Here is a 16,063-nt window from a genome sequence, read left to right on the forward strand (position 1 = left end):
CAACCAACACCATCTTATTGTAAAAAAAAATGCTCGGCCTTCACAAACATCGAATAATGGTGGCTATGTAAGTTGTATGTGCAATTCTGAAATCTTATGCATTTGATCTTATAATGATAATTTGTTCATAAAAGTGGGGTGCCATCAATTTGTTTATAAAAACACTAGCACAATGACTGTAATCATATATTCATATGCATTTCATCTTATTTAACTTGCCTTATTTTGACCAAAAAAACTCACAAAATCAGTTAAATAGTACGGAGTACATGTCTATATGTGTTATTACTTGTGTGTTATTGTGGTTGTGGTTGCTCTGGGGAAGGATTCACTCAGCTTTTACAATAGATATTTAGCGATACTTGTTATATCATGATCATGTTATTTTTGAGTTGAAGGAATGTACATGTCTTTATGAGCATAACACCAGAACATAATTATCACTCAGCTTTTATAACAAATATTCAGCAATATTCTACTTTTGCCCAAATTTTCGAAATAACAGAGCATAATAAAAATCAACACAAATAAAGACTTACATGGCTTCGAATCACCAGAAAGATCGTAACTTTAAGAAATTCAGGGTCGAGAATTACACCAAATTCAGTATACTCGAAAGATAGCGCCACAAATGTCGAACCAATTTTCCACGAAATTGAACTCACCGATGAGAATTTATCTTCAATAACCCAGCGTGGCAGCGAATCCCCAAAAAACCCGATGACAATCGTTCCCTATGTAATCCCAGAAATTGATTGCAAACCCTAGAAATTTGTGTAGCGTTTTTGTCGTGAAAATTGATCGAATATCTCTAGTGAAGTTCGAATAAGGAATGAAGAGGAAGATGAAGCCTTGAAGTTATTTGATTAGACATAAGTGGTTAAGGGAAATAAATAGGGGCAATTAAGTTATTTTGCAGCTAATTTCCCACTTAATATGGTAACCATGGTTAAGGACTTAGGTAAAAGTTTCATTAATGTTACCAGTAAATTAGTGCTACTAATTAGTGATTACCAATGATAATCCAAAATTTTGTATTCTACCATTGAGAAAAAACAGAAGTTGGGTGTTACCGGTGAGAATTTCCCTTTTTTTTTTTTTTTGAAAACGTTAGATAGGAATATTATAAATCACAATTCGCTAAAAGTACCAAACTTTGCAAAAACGAATCCATACAAACAAATTCTGAGCAATCACGAGTATCCTATTTAGTTACGAGATGGGCCACCGTGTTACTACCCTTCTAACATGCGAAGAAATAAAAGCATTAAAACACTTAGATAACATGCTAATATCATCATAAATGAACCAAATTGGCGATCTACCACTGGAACCATTGTTGATTGCAGCACACACAGAAGAAGAGTCCCCTTCCAGCCATACGTGCATCACACCCAGGCGCCTAGCCACCGAGAGCCCAAAACGCACAATTGTTGCCTCTGCACACTCTACCCCTCACACACCCTCAACTTTTCTAACTGCAACCCAGACGAGCTCCCCCTGATGGTTTCTCGACACTGCCCCAACCCCATATAGAAATTAGCAACATGAGCATCCACATTTAGGGCATGTTCTGATTTACTGAACTGGACTGATTGGAGCTGAAATGAATTATTTATAAGAGAAGGAAATTAGGAACTGAACTGAGCTGAACTGAACTGAACTGAAATTAAGCTAAAGAAAGTATGCCCTTACTTTTATAAAACCTTCTAAGGGACATTGCCACGCTGTTAAAGAGAGGCTTACACTTCAAGGTTGGCTAGAGAACACTTTCAGGTTGTCTTCTTGCTACTTGAGATAGCTATACTTATAGCAAATGAACCTAATGTAGAAGTATATATGGGGTCACAAAATTTCTCCGGTATTACGAGTTGTATTTGAACTTCATTTTAAATTGAATAGCCTAAAACCAACCGAATCAAATAGACACTACACGTAAGTGAAAATAGATGATCTTAAACAAACTTGACCCGAGATGGACCATGCAAAATCCATTTTTTTTTCTCTTCCCCTTATTTCTTAAATTAAATGTGTAAACACTAATTTTGAGTCTGTAATAATATAAAGAATCAAAATAAATATAATTTTACTGCAGTAATTTAATAATTTTGAATACAATCTTTAATATGATTCACTAATTTAATATCCACACTATAAAGTCAAAAGAGGCTTGATCTCAAATATCTCAATCAAGATTCTTCTTCTAGAGTTGTGATTTATTTCTCTTTTTCTAGGTCTTGAGAATCCTTTCCCTCTCAATGAAAAGTTTGAGGAAAATTATACATTCTCGTAATTTGTATCCAAAAGTCATTCAAATAAATTCTTAGGTTTTTCTTGGAGGATTATAGGTTTAGAGAGGCTTGTCTCTAGATTTTCTTTATGTATCAAATGAAAGGGGAGGGCTTTATTTATAGAACCCATAGGCTATGGTTTTAACACGTAACAACCCTTTTCTTAAATAGCTCGAAAAATCCGTTTCCACTCATTTTCATGGACAACTCATTTGATTAATAGTTTAACCATTTTTGTTGAGTTTACCATTTAATTAAGTGAAACGAGTCCAACTAAAATAAATAAAATGGGCATGGGCCAAAGTAAACCTGAAAGTCAAAATATACAAGTCAACAATTTGACTTTAATCCAAACAATATGCAACGACCCATAATAAAATTTCCGTGCCTATAATATACTCAACCTACTTCATCGAAGGTGGATAGATGGGACATTGGTGAGAGTTCAGAGTATATTTGTAAGTATTCTTTCTCCCAAAGTATTACTTCACAAAAAATTGGTGAGAGTTCCGAGTATTAATTTGGCAAAAATTGACTTACCTTAATTAAAAAAATTTCTAAATATTTCATAATTACAATTATATTAATGCATTATTGCTAAGTAAGATGGAGTATTGAGTAATTACTAAAGAAAGCTAATATATAAAAAAGATGAGTAGTCTCCTAAAACAAATAATTAGTACTAGTATTAAAAAACCATAAATGCAACTCAATGGCATTCTGTATATATAGCTAACTATATTTCCTTTCTTCCCTAAAAAAAAAAATTATATTTCCTTTCTTTCAATAAAAAAAAAGCTAACTATATTTCCTAAAACTATTTACTGCATTTTTATTTTATTAATTATGCTATTTATATGACTTAATAAGTTAAATAATATTCGTTATTATTTTCATTTTTTTTATTATAGACTTGTTAAACAAAACTCATTTTTATTAAAAAAAAAACCATAAATAAAGTCATTGATATGTTATCTATGACAATGTAATTTTGGTGATGTCATGTAATCCTATCAAAAGTTTTCGTAATCATATGTTGTTTTTTCAAACAATCACAATATACGAGTTGTAGTAATCTCACATTGTCTTTGATAGAGATCTAATAAATTCATTATTAAAGTAAGTGTAACAACTAACAACCAATAATACGATGACAAAATCATTCAACAAACTACTTTAACCATAATAACATCAAAAACATCCAACAATAAAACAACTCAATCCAGTTAAGTACTTAAACAACTCAATCTAGTTATGTACTTACCTTATTCTAAGTTTAACAAACAATCAATAATCAATGAATTAATATTCATATCAATATTAATATAAACCAATAAATCATCATTTTACCCATAATAATAAGCAGCTTAACTGCTTAATGTAAGAGAGAGAAAATAAGAAAAGAAAAAAACAGTAAAGAGATCCCCATTTTCCAATTCTAGGGTTTCAGAGAGCTCAGACACACACAACCATGGATGCCTCAGCTGCTCAACCCTCCGACACCGACATGATGGATGCCGCCGGAGCTCCGCCGGAAAACCACCCTCCTCCGTCGTCCGATCAATCGCAGCCGCCGCAACAACCGCCGCAACAGCAGCAGCAGGTTAGTATTCCGGCGACACTAAGCCATGGCGGAAAGTTTATACAATACAACATTTTCGGGAACATCTTTGAGGTTACTGCTAAGTATAAGCCCCCTATTATGCCTATTGGAAAAGGCGCTTATGGAATTGTTTGGTAATTTGATTTTCTTCTCTCTCGTATTTGATTGTTTTGTTGTTTGATTTGATTGTGATTGTGGTTGATTTTGGATTTGGGGGTTTGTTGTGTAGTTCGTCGTTGAATTCGGATACGAATGAACATGTTGCGATTAAGAAGATTGCGAATGCGTTTGATAATAAAGTGGATGCTAAGAGGACTTTGCGTGAGATCAAGCTTCTTAGGCATATGGATCATGAAAACGTCAGTGAGTGATTATTTGTATTTAGTTTTTGGTTTTCGGGTTTTGTTTATGTGTTAATGAATTTTTGTACTGTTGGGATTTATGTTGTTTGGCGGTATTGTGAGGTTCTTTCATTGAACTTGTTTTTATTAATTCTCTAGACAGTGTTTACTTGAGCTCATTGATTTACATGATTAAGAACCGGGGTTGATCAACTTAAAAGTTGATAACTTGAGGCGCCATAGATATCGGTAGCTTTTCTTCCTAGTTTACAGGAGTGATTGAAATGGTTGGAGATATTGGTGTGGACACTGGACAACTTAAATCCACTAAAGATGTTATGTTTCTTTATCGGTATTTTGTTTTTTGGGTATTGAAAGTCGTAATCTTTCCGTGGAGGATCATACTCTGCAATATCAAAAAAGGATTATAGTCAGATCAAGGTTTTTTGGCTTATGAAAAAGTAGTCATTTATTGATGAATGATTATAGTCGGATCAAGGTTTTTTGGCTTATGAAAAAGTAGTCTTGATGAATGATCATAACACTGATGAGATTGGTTAGGTAATAACTGTAAGTTCTTTTTTGGGATATTATTGATCATGAATTTCTTAGATACTTTCCCAAAGGGTTTTGGTGGTTGTCAAGATTATTGCCATTTAATTAATGAGGGTGGATTATTAGGAGAAACACCCAAGGGAAAATGTAAACGGTATGTATTACACTTGCTATTAATTTCTAGCAGCTTGTGGTTGGAGACTTGGAGTGGGTTGTGCTCTTCTTATTCAAAAGTTACATTATTTATATCCTATCGACACGTGTTCACTTGAAAAAAGTGGGAGTATCTTTATGAGTGTAACTATGTAAGGCGTTGTAGAGTTGATACTTTCTACTAGACCATGCCAGATATATGAGTTGATGAAAGATATTTGTTATGGGATATATAGTTGAAAGTCAAGCGGATCTCTAAGAAGTTTGGCTTACGTTCAGATTTGTGGTCTTAAGGAGAGAATCAGTGGAAAAACAAGCAACACAGCATGGCGCAATTTTTTGGTTGGGCTTTGATATGTTCATATATCACTTGAAACTATAATAATCCGGGTTGTTGGCATAGTGAAATGATGTACAAGAATGAATAAAAGTATACTGCATATATTGAATATACAATGATTTTTCATTTTTAGAATTTTTTGAGTGCATGTTTTGGTGGTAACTTTTAAATAAAAAGAAAGATTAGGTCTAGCATAGGCTTCAGGAGATTAAGTGACAACATTTTTGTGCCCTTTTCATTTTTCATTTGCTTGGATATCTTTTGTAAATCGTTCAGAATATTTGCAAAATTATTGTACTTGCTTGATTAACAAGATCTGTTGTTGATTAATCACATTTTGCGGATGCTCAGGTTTAGTTTGATACTTGATGTGCTAGATCCTGCATAATAATATTAATGGTTAGAGTAATTGATGCTGACAATAATAACTATTTGCCTGGGATTGGGTATGGGTTTTCAATTCATTACCTAATTTGTTAGATTAGGCCATGAGACCTATGAATGTACTACTTTCATGTTATAATTTGTATTTGTTTTGGCTCACTGTGGGATTACGGAATTAACATTGATGCTGAACTAGAAGAGACATAGATGGGAAGATAAATACGATACTAAACAAGGACATTATGTTTTCCTGACAAAAGTAGGTATACTCATAATGGTTGTAAAAATTATACTTTCTACAAAGACAACAGGGTGCTTAGGTTAAATTTCACTGACATTTGCATCACCAGACAGGAGATTGGCAGAAAAGGAAGGTGATCTATTGAAAAAGAAAACAGCATTAAATGAAAGTCAAGTAGAGATTTCCTAAGCATGTGAATATGAAAGCATGTGCTATTGCTTAACACTGTATTACACCTGATTTTTTATGGGAGCACCTAGATCTGAATTTTCCCTCCATCTCTGTTCCTCTATATACAACCAAAAGAAGTTTGTGCTCAAAGCTGTTCTAAAGAAGAATAGTAGAATAAAATTGTAAGTTTCTTGACCTTTTGCCCTAGCCTTAGAAAATGCCTTCCATATGTTTGTCCGTTACAAACAACCCAACACAGAGGGGGTTCAAAACTAACGATATTGTTATATTGGGCAACTGTTTTCTGTTTGGGCCTATATTCAGGGTTAATTTTATTTCTATTTTGGGATTACAACTATAGGTTTTATAACCTAGTTTATTTCTATTTATGCCCTCAAGATCAATAAAAGTTTCTCTGTTGTTTTGTGTTGTTTCTTCTTACTAAGAATTAGTTCTTTTGGTATAAAATGCTTTTAGAAGAGAGGGGAAAGATGAAGATTCAGTGCAACATAAGATGCATGGAGATAAGTTCCCCCTTAATTTTTCTCTACTCTGAAAAAGCGTTAAGATATATGATTAATATTCATCATGAGACTGTAATTTGCTAGCCTTTCCAAAGCAATTTAGCAATTAGAAGTTGGAACTTACTAGTGATTTAAGTGAAAGATGGGAATTTGAAGAATTGATTTTTTGCCTGATATTGAAAATTCTGGTTGGTCAGAAGCTTGCTCTTACACCACGATTCATCTTATTGTATAAAATGCTCACGAGCTTGAACTCTCAGCACCTGAGAACAGAGTTTGTCATCAATGTTGCTTCAGTATTTGCTCACTATTGAATCTGGAAGGGCCTGCACAATATTGATGATTTTAGCTTCAACAAGTCTCTATCTTTGTTCCTTGACGTATGATGATTTGTTTTAAATACAATCAAAAGATATTAAAGAAACTAGAAAAATATCAAGAATTTTCAACTGATGTTCATGACTCACGAAAATATATAATATAACAATAAAATTATACCCCTTGTGCCCCCCCCCCCCACCCCCCGTGGGGGATGGGGGCGTAAAAAAGAAATTCAAAAATGATTAATGATACTAAGTGTAAAAAGAGCTCACATCAAATGCTGTGTTACACATTACACCATTTGACTAGCAACAAAAACATAATTTTGTGTTAAGTGAGTGTGGTTGGCAAAGCAGAAGATTGGAATCTGGTGTTGATTAATGATTTTAGGAGATAGTAATATTGTGACATCTTGCGTGCAAAGCAACTTTGCAGAATTTGGTGCAATTTTTTCAATTAATACCATCTTCGCTGCAATTGAATGTTCAATTTGTACATATCCCTTTGTTTTTTAAAATACAGGAGCTTTATTGTTTAAAGCTTATCAAGCGTATTTCAGTATACTTGGCTGTTACAAAGAATTTGTTTTTCCTGTTTAGCCTATGAAGCATAGCTTAACCAACCATTAGCTTCTTCCCCACCCCCGCTTCCTTTACAAATTTTTAAAAACCTGTTAGCCTATGAAGCATAGCTAAAACGACCATTAACTCCCCACCCCTGGTTTCTTAAAATCTTCCCTAATTATTAATAGACAAAATCTTTCGAGAAAATCCTTGATTCTACCAAGTCAAAGGAAAATGATCAATTTTTGACAACGTTTTAGGATCCACGTTTAACATTGAAAGTTGTTATTGTAATTAGATTCTAGTTGTTCATTTGTTTCATAAAGACCTATGTTATTTGGAATATATTTGTCTTAATATTCATTTCAAATGTATGAAATCCTTCCAGACACTTCAACTTTCAGCTAAGCACCTTAACAATCTTAAATGGCGTATTTATAGAGAAAAAAGTCATTAAAGTGGGCAAGTGAATATCATTCTTTTTGTGATTTAGCTCTTAAATGGGCTTGGGATTGTAATATATAATAAGATCTTGCAAATAAGTCGATCTGAATTCTGAAATGTGTATTGGTGAATCTGTAACATGCATGCAATTCTATTAAAGTTAGGGATATCTTTTATGAATGTCATATCCAATTATTGCCTTATAGGAGCTAGGACTACTTTTTCTTGTTTTACTACCAAAGCCTTGACATGTCTTATACATGGATATGTTTCCATACCTGGCACTCGAAACAGATAAAAAATTGGGTGCTTCTAGAGAAATCTGAGTAAATGGAGAAGTTGTCAATTTAATGATCCTACATACATTTCACTTCAACTAGTTGGCAATGTCTTATAATTGATATTCCCTCTTAGCTTTGAATGGGCTTTTACCCCTATTCCAATATTTTTGGACAAGTAGTTGACACCTAGTCTTGAGCTGTGGACTGAAATATTCCAGCGTTCTAGGATCCTTGGTTCTAGTTGCCAATTGAAGTAGTTAGTGCAAGCAATTTCTTTGCTTGATGTCCTTATTTGGTCGATTTGGTCCTTCATGCTTACATTATTTTTTATTGGCTGCACTAATAAATCTAGATATTATAAAGTACTTCTATGGTTGATTTCGTTCTTCATGCTTATATTTTTTCCAGAGGCTGTGCTAATAGATCTTGATATTATTACGTCTAGAAATCTATAACCTTTACAAGATTGTTTCCGTAAGTAGCGGGGGCACAGAGGATTATTTAGCCTATTCTTCTATCCTATTTCTTGGACACTAACAGTATAAGAAGCATCTTTGACCTACTACTACTTGGCTAGGAAGGGATTATCCTCGATAGCAGATCTTGTGTTTATCATTCAATTTGGTGTAAGCCTCAAGGTTTCTTGTAGTTGCACTATCCATGTCCATATTTGGATGATTTCCATTGGCTAGTCAATTAAGGAACCAAATCAACCGAAATAAATCTTAGTGGTCTTTACCACTTAATTTGATCCTATAATTTGGCCTAGAAGATCTATGATATTTTTAATCTTGTGGACTATTAAAACTGCTTGCATGCCTTGACTGAGAAGCTTTTATATATACATTCTGATTGCTTTATTTTATAGTTTCTCCTTGATTCTCCACTTTTATATCAACTCAATATAGGTAGTTCTGTAAATTATTTTATTTCTCTTCTCTCCAAGACTTCCATGAAATTTGTTCTGTTGGTGTTCATTTTTGATTTGCAATCTCCTTGCAGGTTGTTGCAATTAGAGACATTATACCACCTCCTCGAAGGGAGGCATTTAATGATGTATATATTGCATATGAACTGATGGACACTGATCTTCATCAAATCATCCGTTCAAACCAGGGATTATCAGAAGAGCATTGTCAGGTATCATCTTACGTAACACTCTTCTTAGGAATTAAGGTTATCATCTAGTTGAGACCAGAAAGATGACCAAATGTGTTTTCCTGCATCCTTTACATGCATGTTGATTGTTGATATTCCTTTAATCTTGTAATTCCCTACAGCTGTTCCTGTTCCCACTCTCTTCATCCTGTGTATTTCTCTGGGACAGTTTGACTTTTTTTGTCAATTCTTTCATAGCATTATAGATGGTGGTGCAAAGCAACGCTTGGCTCCAAGTCTCCAACTTTAGTTAGAATGAATTGGAAGAAATTGCTTATTTATTAGGCATTAATCTAGACCTATATGTGTCTTAGTCAATTTTTGCCAGAATAGGGTCTATTGTTTATGATGATATCTATGTTGGAATATGTGCTTTTGTAGTTCATGTTCCTAATATTCTGTAAAGAGGGTGTGCATTATTTATGTTTTCGTAGAATTTACTTGTTCTTCAGTCCCAAAACTCCCAATCTCTTAACGTAGAGGATCAACGTAGAACTGCTGTCTACTGCCTTTTTGTATCATAATTAAGATACCTCAAGATGTCAAAGCTCTAACCTTTTTGTAACAGCTGAAAAATGGATACTCTTTGCATTATTTCATCTTCAGGAGCTCTCTTTCATTTCCTTGCCTAGTTCAGGGAATATAAACAAAGTTGAGTTTGGAATTATGATTGATGGATGAATTGTGTGTGTAGACTAAGCCGTGAGTCATAATTAAATGAGCTATTTTATTTGGCTCTTATTATCAGCTTTTTGTCCAAGATTGTATATAATGGTTTATATAATTCACATCTGGTTTGTGCAACACTTTGCGTAAAACTTTCCCAAAAGGGTCATCAAGAACGTATGAATTTGGTGCTGTCTTTATTTCTTTAACATCTCTACATTTCTTGGACTAGGCCCCATTCCTTTATTTCTCTGTAACTCTTCTGCTTTGTTTCATGCACTTGTAACTAACCAAATTTGATCTACAGTTGATCCAGATCCAGAACGTACCCCCCCTCCCCCCGGTGCGCACACGCACACAGACAGAGTTGTAATAGTAATATCAGTTTCCCGATCATATCTTCGACTAGTATATACCTCTTGACCTTAAAAAGTGGCTCATCTCTACTCCCTCATTTTGAAAATGACACTCCATCCCCATCGAATTAGTATGATTAAAAAGTGACAAAGCCTTGATTGCAGATTATGTGAATTAGTGTGTGCTAAGTGTTGGAAAGTGACACTTGTTAAGGGATGGAAGGAGTACTATATGTACATGTTGTCTGTGTTAAAAATAGTACTCTTCATGACCTCATCTACTGACTTGTGGTTTGTACTTTTTCTGATAAATATTGTTTTTGCAGTACTTTCTCTACCAGATATTACGTGGATTGAAGTACATTCATTCTGCCAATGTTCTTCACCGGGATCTGAAGCCTAGCAATCTCTTGCTTAATGCCAACTGTGATTTAAAAATATGTGATTTTGGACTAGCTCGAGTAACATCAGAGACGGACTTTATGACTGAATATGTTGTGACAAGATGGTACCGAGCACCAGAGTTATTATTGAATTCTTCAGATTATACAGCCGCTATCGATGTATGGTCAGTAGGCTGTATATTTATGGAGTTGATGGACCGTAAGCCTCTATTTCCAGGCAGAGATCATGTGCACCAGTTACGCCTGCTCATGGAGGTATATTGACTGTGAGACTGGGCATCTTATTGTGAATTATTATTACCCCTCTTGCAGTTTTAGTTTTTAAATGTTGATTTTTTCTTTCAATTTCTAATGCCAATTATACCAGAATTACTAGTCAACATGAGGAAGAAAATGGTGGCTTCTCACTTAAGCATTAGCTAACTTGACAAACATCTTCTTTTTAGTTTTTGAATAGCGTTCTGTTTTTGAAAGCATTGGTCTACAAACCAATTTTCTTTGCTGTAGCAGTGTATTATCTCTGGCTAAAAGTGTATGTTGACTTGTACTTTGCAGCTGATTGGCACCCCTTCAGAACATGAGCTAGGATTTCTTAATGAAAATGCTAAAAGATATATTCGTCAGCTCCCTCCTTTTAGAAGGCAGTCATTATCTGAGAAGTTTCCACACGTACATCCAGCAGCTATTGATCTTATTGAGAAGATGTTGACATTTGATCCCAGACAGAGAATAACAGGTAAATTGAATTTATCTCCGAAAGATGTCCCACTTGGAAATGAGTTAAACTTTCATGTTATCAATTATCAAGACATGGATGTACTAATGATCAATTTTATGTTAATTATAATTTTTAGATGGGGACTTAAGGGGTAATCAATAAATTGCACTGGAGCTCATTCTCCTGTCATTGCTCACTACACTGACAATTATTTCCCTATATATCTATATATAAATAATTGTTTAAAATAATTAAGGGAAGGTAGAATAGAGCAAAATTCCAAGAACTTGCAAGTATTATAAAAGGGAGATGAAATGCATTCTGACTGGACATTGAAATATTGGATAGATATACATAACAAATTTTGCATGTGTGAAATTCGGCGGATGTGATAGGGTGGGAGAATACTGTGGCAATATAAGTTTGGGAGAATTGAAGCTCAAGTGTGTCCGAATTCAGTTTTCATGCTGTCTTGACCCCTTATAATATAGTATATGGCATGTTTGTATAGATAGACCCTTAATAATAATTGTGTTATTTCTATGATCCTAGTCACTTTTTTACTAGCTCCATATTGGGTATTCTAATCAGAAATCTTGCTATTTAAAAATGTACTTTACTATTAATTTGGGGCGGAGGGTAAAGGGCCAAACAACTCATGCTGTAGACCTATCATGGAGCAATTTATCTACATAGTCAGGGAAGAACTTAAAACTGTAGTAAATATGGCTTCAGCAATACAAAAGCCTAAAAAAGAAACTTAAACCTTGATTAAGGGAGGCTATACCCTCAAAACCCATTGGTTTTCTCTTGCTTTCCAAGTGCACCACAAAATTGCCAACAAAATACCATTTTCCACTTCATCAAGCCAACCTTTCTTCTCCAAGCTACAAGAGCTTTTTTCAATGAACTAGGTGATTCTTCAAGGTCATGTAAATGAGTGGTGGACGTTCTGATTTTTTTTTATTTTATTATTCAAATAACCTCATTGGAGCATGCAGCGTGGCTGTGCGTCGCACTAACAACAAATTGGTTGTATGGTGCAGTGTGATCATTTGTAATCAACTGGACTTGACTGCTTACGTGATTCTCAAATGGCTGCTTTCCTTTTTTTTTTTTCATAACATCCAAAAGCCTTGCCAGCCTCCTCTTTTTTTTGTCCTGATGTAGGCTAAGGTTTATTTAAAGTCTCAAAAGTGTGTGAGATTTTTCTCATTTGAGTGCTTCCTAATTTATGAGAATGAGATGCAGATTGGTTTGCAATTCAGTACCTAATTTGTTAAACTGGGCCAAAATTATCAATTTGCTAATATAGTCGTCTGTTATACTAGCATACTGGTAAGTTCTGATAACATGGCCCCCTTGTTTCTATGCTTCTCCTTTGTTAGTGAGTGTGTAGCATACAACTCAACTGTGAAAAAAACCCAATGATACTCTGAATCTCCTTTCAAGGGCCACACTGTCTTTAAACTGGTCGAATGCAGGGTATGGCCTGAACGGCGAGACTGTCACTAAGGACAGCTTATATGACCCTAGGATAATTTCTCTATCTTGAAGTAATGGTCAATTGCTTTTATACAGGTCATGTCTAGGATTTATTTTAATAAACGTCTGATGTGCCATCTATTAATGACTTGTCTTTGCCAAAAGAAATATTGGCAGGCAATCTACTGGCTTTAGTAGGTTAGTAACTTGATATAATTCAATTTGGTATAAGTTCTCTATGGTCCTTATACCTACTAACCTATTGACAAAACAGACCCTATCACATGTATGCTCTCCGGAATTTTTTCTGCGAATCCCTAAACAATTGTCTAATTTATTTTAGTATATTTCTGGTATTGTGATGCTTACTTGAGTTTGTATTGTTTTGCATATTCTCATTTCTTGAATTATAAATCTTTATGTTTGATTCTAATCAGCCTTTCAAGTAATTAACTACAAATTTGTACTTCCCTTTGAAATAACTTTGACGTATGAAAACATTTGCCAACAATCTATAATCTAAGAAGTAGGGAACTTATATGTCCACATTCATACCAAATCCCAAAAAAAGGAGAGATGGAAAATACTTCCTCGGCTTAGTTAATACATTTAATATTCGATTGGAGAATTATATTCTTTAGCTATAACTTTCTAATATTTTATGTATTACAGTTGAAGATGCACTAGCACATCATTACCTGAACTCGCTGCATGACATCAGTGACGAGCCAATATGCATGTCTCCCTTTTGCTTTGATTTTGAGCAACATGCTTTGTCAGAGGAGCAGATGAGGGAATTGATCTATCGCGAGGCTCTTGCATTTAATCCTGAATTTCAACAGGAGTAAAATCTTGGTTATTGCATTGCAATGGCTAACTTTTTCATATGGTCCTGTCATCTTTCCTTTCTGTACATATAATGTCCTGTCCAGAATTGGATGGATTTGTGTTTTAGAATTTTACTCCGCATAATTCAGGGCATTTATGATGAAAATATTGTTTGTACGAGTGATTTATTTTTTTTTCTTTTAAATTCTGAGGGCCTTGAAAGCTTATAGCTTCTTGTAAACATTGTGTTGGCCATTTGCTTTTTTACTTTTTTTTTTTTTTTTTTTTCCTACCCATTAATTGTACTAGATGTTTATTCTAAAAAAACAAGGCTAATACAGCCAATTAATCTCAATATTTCCACTCTAAGATGAACATACTTGACATATGCTATTCCGTGATGGTTTTATTTCTCCAATTTTGATACTAGATGCTGTGTAATGTATATTACAATATGTCAGCCGAAAAAAAAAATGGTTACATTTTTTATAAGATAAGATGAATCAAGGTTATTTTTAATACTAGTAAATGATTGTGTTGTGAAAGTTAATGGACACATTAACAGGTACCAGGTTGCCGAATTGTCTTCTCTAATATACATGATATTAAAGGTTTTTCTAAAAATAATGTAATAATTAACTTATACTTACTCTGTTTTTTTAGTTGACACCTTTTTATTATTACACTTGTCAACGTATGTTTTTAACGATTAATATCTTTAATTATCAACATTGTAAAATTATAAAAAGTGGTTATTAAAATATACATTGAAACGATTCAAATAAGATCCCACACGAATATGTTTTATCGTATTTATAAACCACAAAAGCGAGTTAAAGCGTGTTGTGTGAATAGTGTAAAAATCAAACGGTGTCAACTAAAAAAAACGGAGGAAGTATGACTTATAGTTGGTTATTTAGTGGTTTCTCTCAAATATGAGGTTGTGACTTTTGAGTTTAGGTCTTGATTGACTCTAAGGGCCAGTTCTGATTGACTGAATTTGAGCTGAATTGAATTGAACTGAACTGAATATTTTATGAGAGAAAAAAATTAAGAACTAAAGTAAATTGAACTGAAAATAATTTGAAAAGAACAGACCCTAAAAATTGATTATGGCCTCCTTAGTTTATATAGTAGCTTTACTAGACTTTTATTCTTGTCACCGAAGTTTGGTTAATGAAAATATCTTGCCACCATAAAGTAAATTCCAATAGTACATTTTTGTTCTAAGTTGAACGTCTTTGACTGCATGAAACTGATGAAAGAAGTTGCTTGAATATTGGAGTGTGTTTACTCCGTATGTACTAAGTTATTAGGCCAATACGTTCCATCCAAGATTTATAAAATAAAGAAAATAAAAAACAATAGTATATGGCCTCGTTTGGTTGACACGAGAAATAAGTTTTGTAGGAAGTTGTATTTCATGGGAAATTATTTTCTAACTGAAATTCTTAGGAATTTCTTTAACTTGTTTGTTTGTGATAATAGAAAGTTGGAATTTCCATAAATTTTGAATGACTAAGGGGAGGCTAGGTAATTTACTTTCTATATTTTGTGGGAAGTAGAAATTTCCATGAATTCCAACTTCCCCCATTTTTGCTTTTTTGTGTCAACCAAACAACTATTCAAATTACAAAATTCCATGAATTTTCACTTCTCCCATTTTATTTTGTCAACCAAACAACCCCTATGTGTATTTTTTTTTTATATGTATGTAGGGTCATTCAAGTTACGTTTGCAATATTTTTCAAGGGATACATCATACATGTGGTGTATTTTGCTATGAAGATGAGTAGAGTGGAGATTTAGAGGTGATCAAGCTAAGTGTAACTTTTTAGTTATAATTTATGCTCATCTTGACTTTGTAACACATGAATATTTTTCTCAATTAAAAACCTTCATGTGATATCTAAAGATGGTTGTGGGTCATGTCGAGCTCACGTTTTTTGGAGTTAGCTAGGCCCAGCCCATGAGCTACATATCGTGTTGAATTTTCAAAGGAATGATTTGTGTCCGACACAAGACCACATGCCACCGTGTCGTGCTTTTGTGCCTAAACCAAATATCATTGAGTTTAGCGTGTTTTGTTGTTCTTCCTCTCAAATAACGACAACCCATGGGCCAACACACGTAGTAACGTGTTGTGCCTTTTTTAATGATCGGTTGTGCCTTGGCCTTGACGTGGCAGGGTGCTATTTCAGTGTTACGTGACACTCATTTTCTTAGTAAATGAGTT

At 34.0% G+C, this 16,063-nt stretch overlaps 1 protein-coding gene across 1 annotated transcript; it reads left to right on the forward strand.

The window, feature by feature from the left end:
- The first annotated feature begins 3,654 nt into the window (after positions 1 to 3,654).
- LOC145581889 (mitogen-activated protein kinase homolog MMK1) lies at positions 3,655 to 14,213 on the forward strand. The gene is made up of 6 exons (XM_081638922.1): positions 3,655 to 4,028; positions 4,124 to 4,253; positions 9,215 to 9,352; positions 10,719 to 11,051; positions 11,352 to 11,532; positions 13,672 to 14,213. Exons 1-6 carry the CDS (start codon positions 3,763 to 3,765, stop codon positions 13,845 to 13,847), a joined length of 1,224 nt encoding a protein of 407 aa, XP_081495048.1. The 5' UTR covers positions 3,655 to 3,762; the 3' UTR covers positions 13,848 to 14,213.
- The last annotated feature ends 1,850 nt before the right edge of the window (positions 14,214 to 16,063 follow it).

Source organism: Chenopodium album, chromosome 15, assembly GCF_948465745.1.
Source record: "Chenopodium album chromosome 15, dcCheAlbu1.1, whole genome shotgun sequence".
Lineage (NCBI taxonomy): Eukaryota > Viridiplantae > Streptophyta > Magnoliopsida > Caryophyllales > Amaranthaceae > Chenopodium > Chenopodium album.

What these genes read in the sequence shown, in the direction of transcription:
- LOC145581889 (XM_081638922.1), top strand. Translation starts at nt 3,763, where the DNA reads ATGGATGCCTCAGCTGCTCAACCCTCCGACACCGACATGATGGATGCC. An exon ending in GGCGCTTATGGAATTGTTTG is followed by an intron (nt 4,029 to 4,123) that starts GTAATTTGATTT and finishes TTTGTTGTGTAG; the next exon opens with TTCGTCGTTGAATTCGGATA. An exon ending in TCCCAGACAGAGAATAACAG is followed by an intron (nt 11,533 to 13,671) that starts GTAAATTGAATT and finishes TATGTATTACAG; the next exon opens with TTGAAGATGCACTAGCACAT.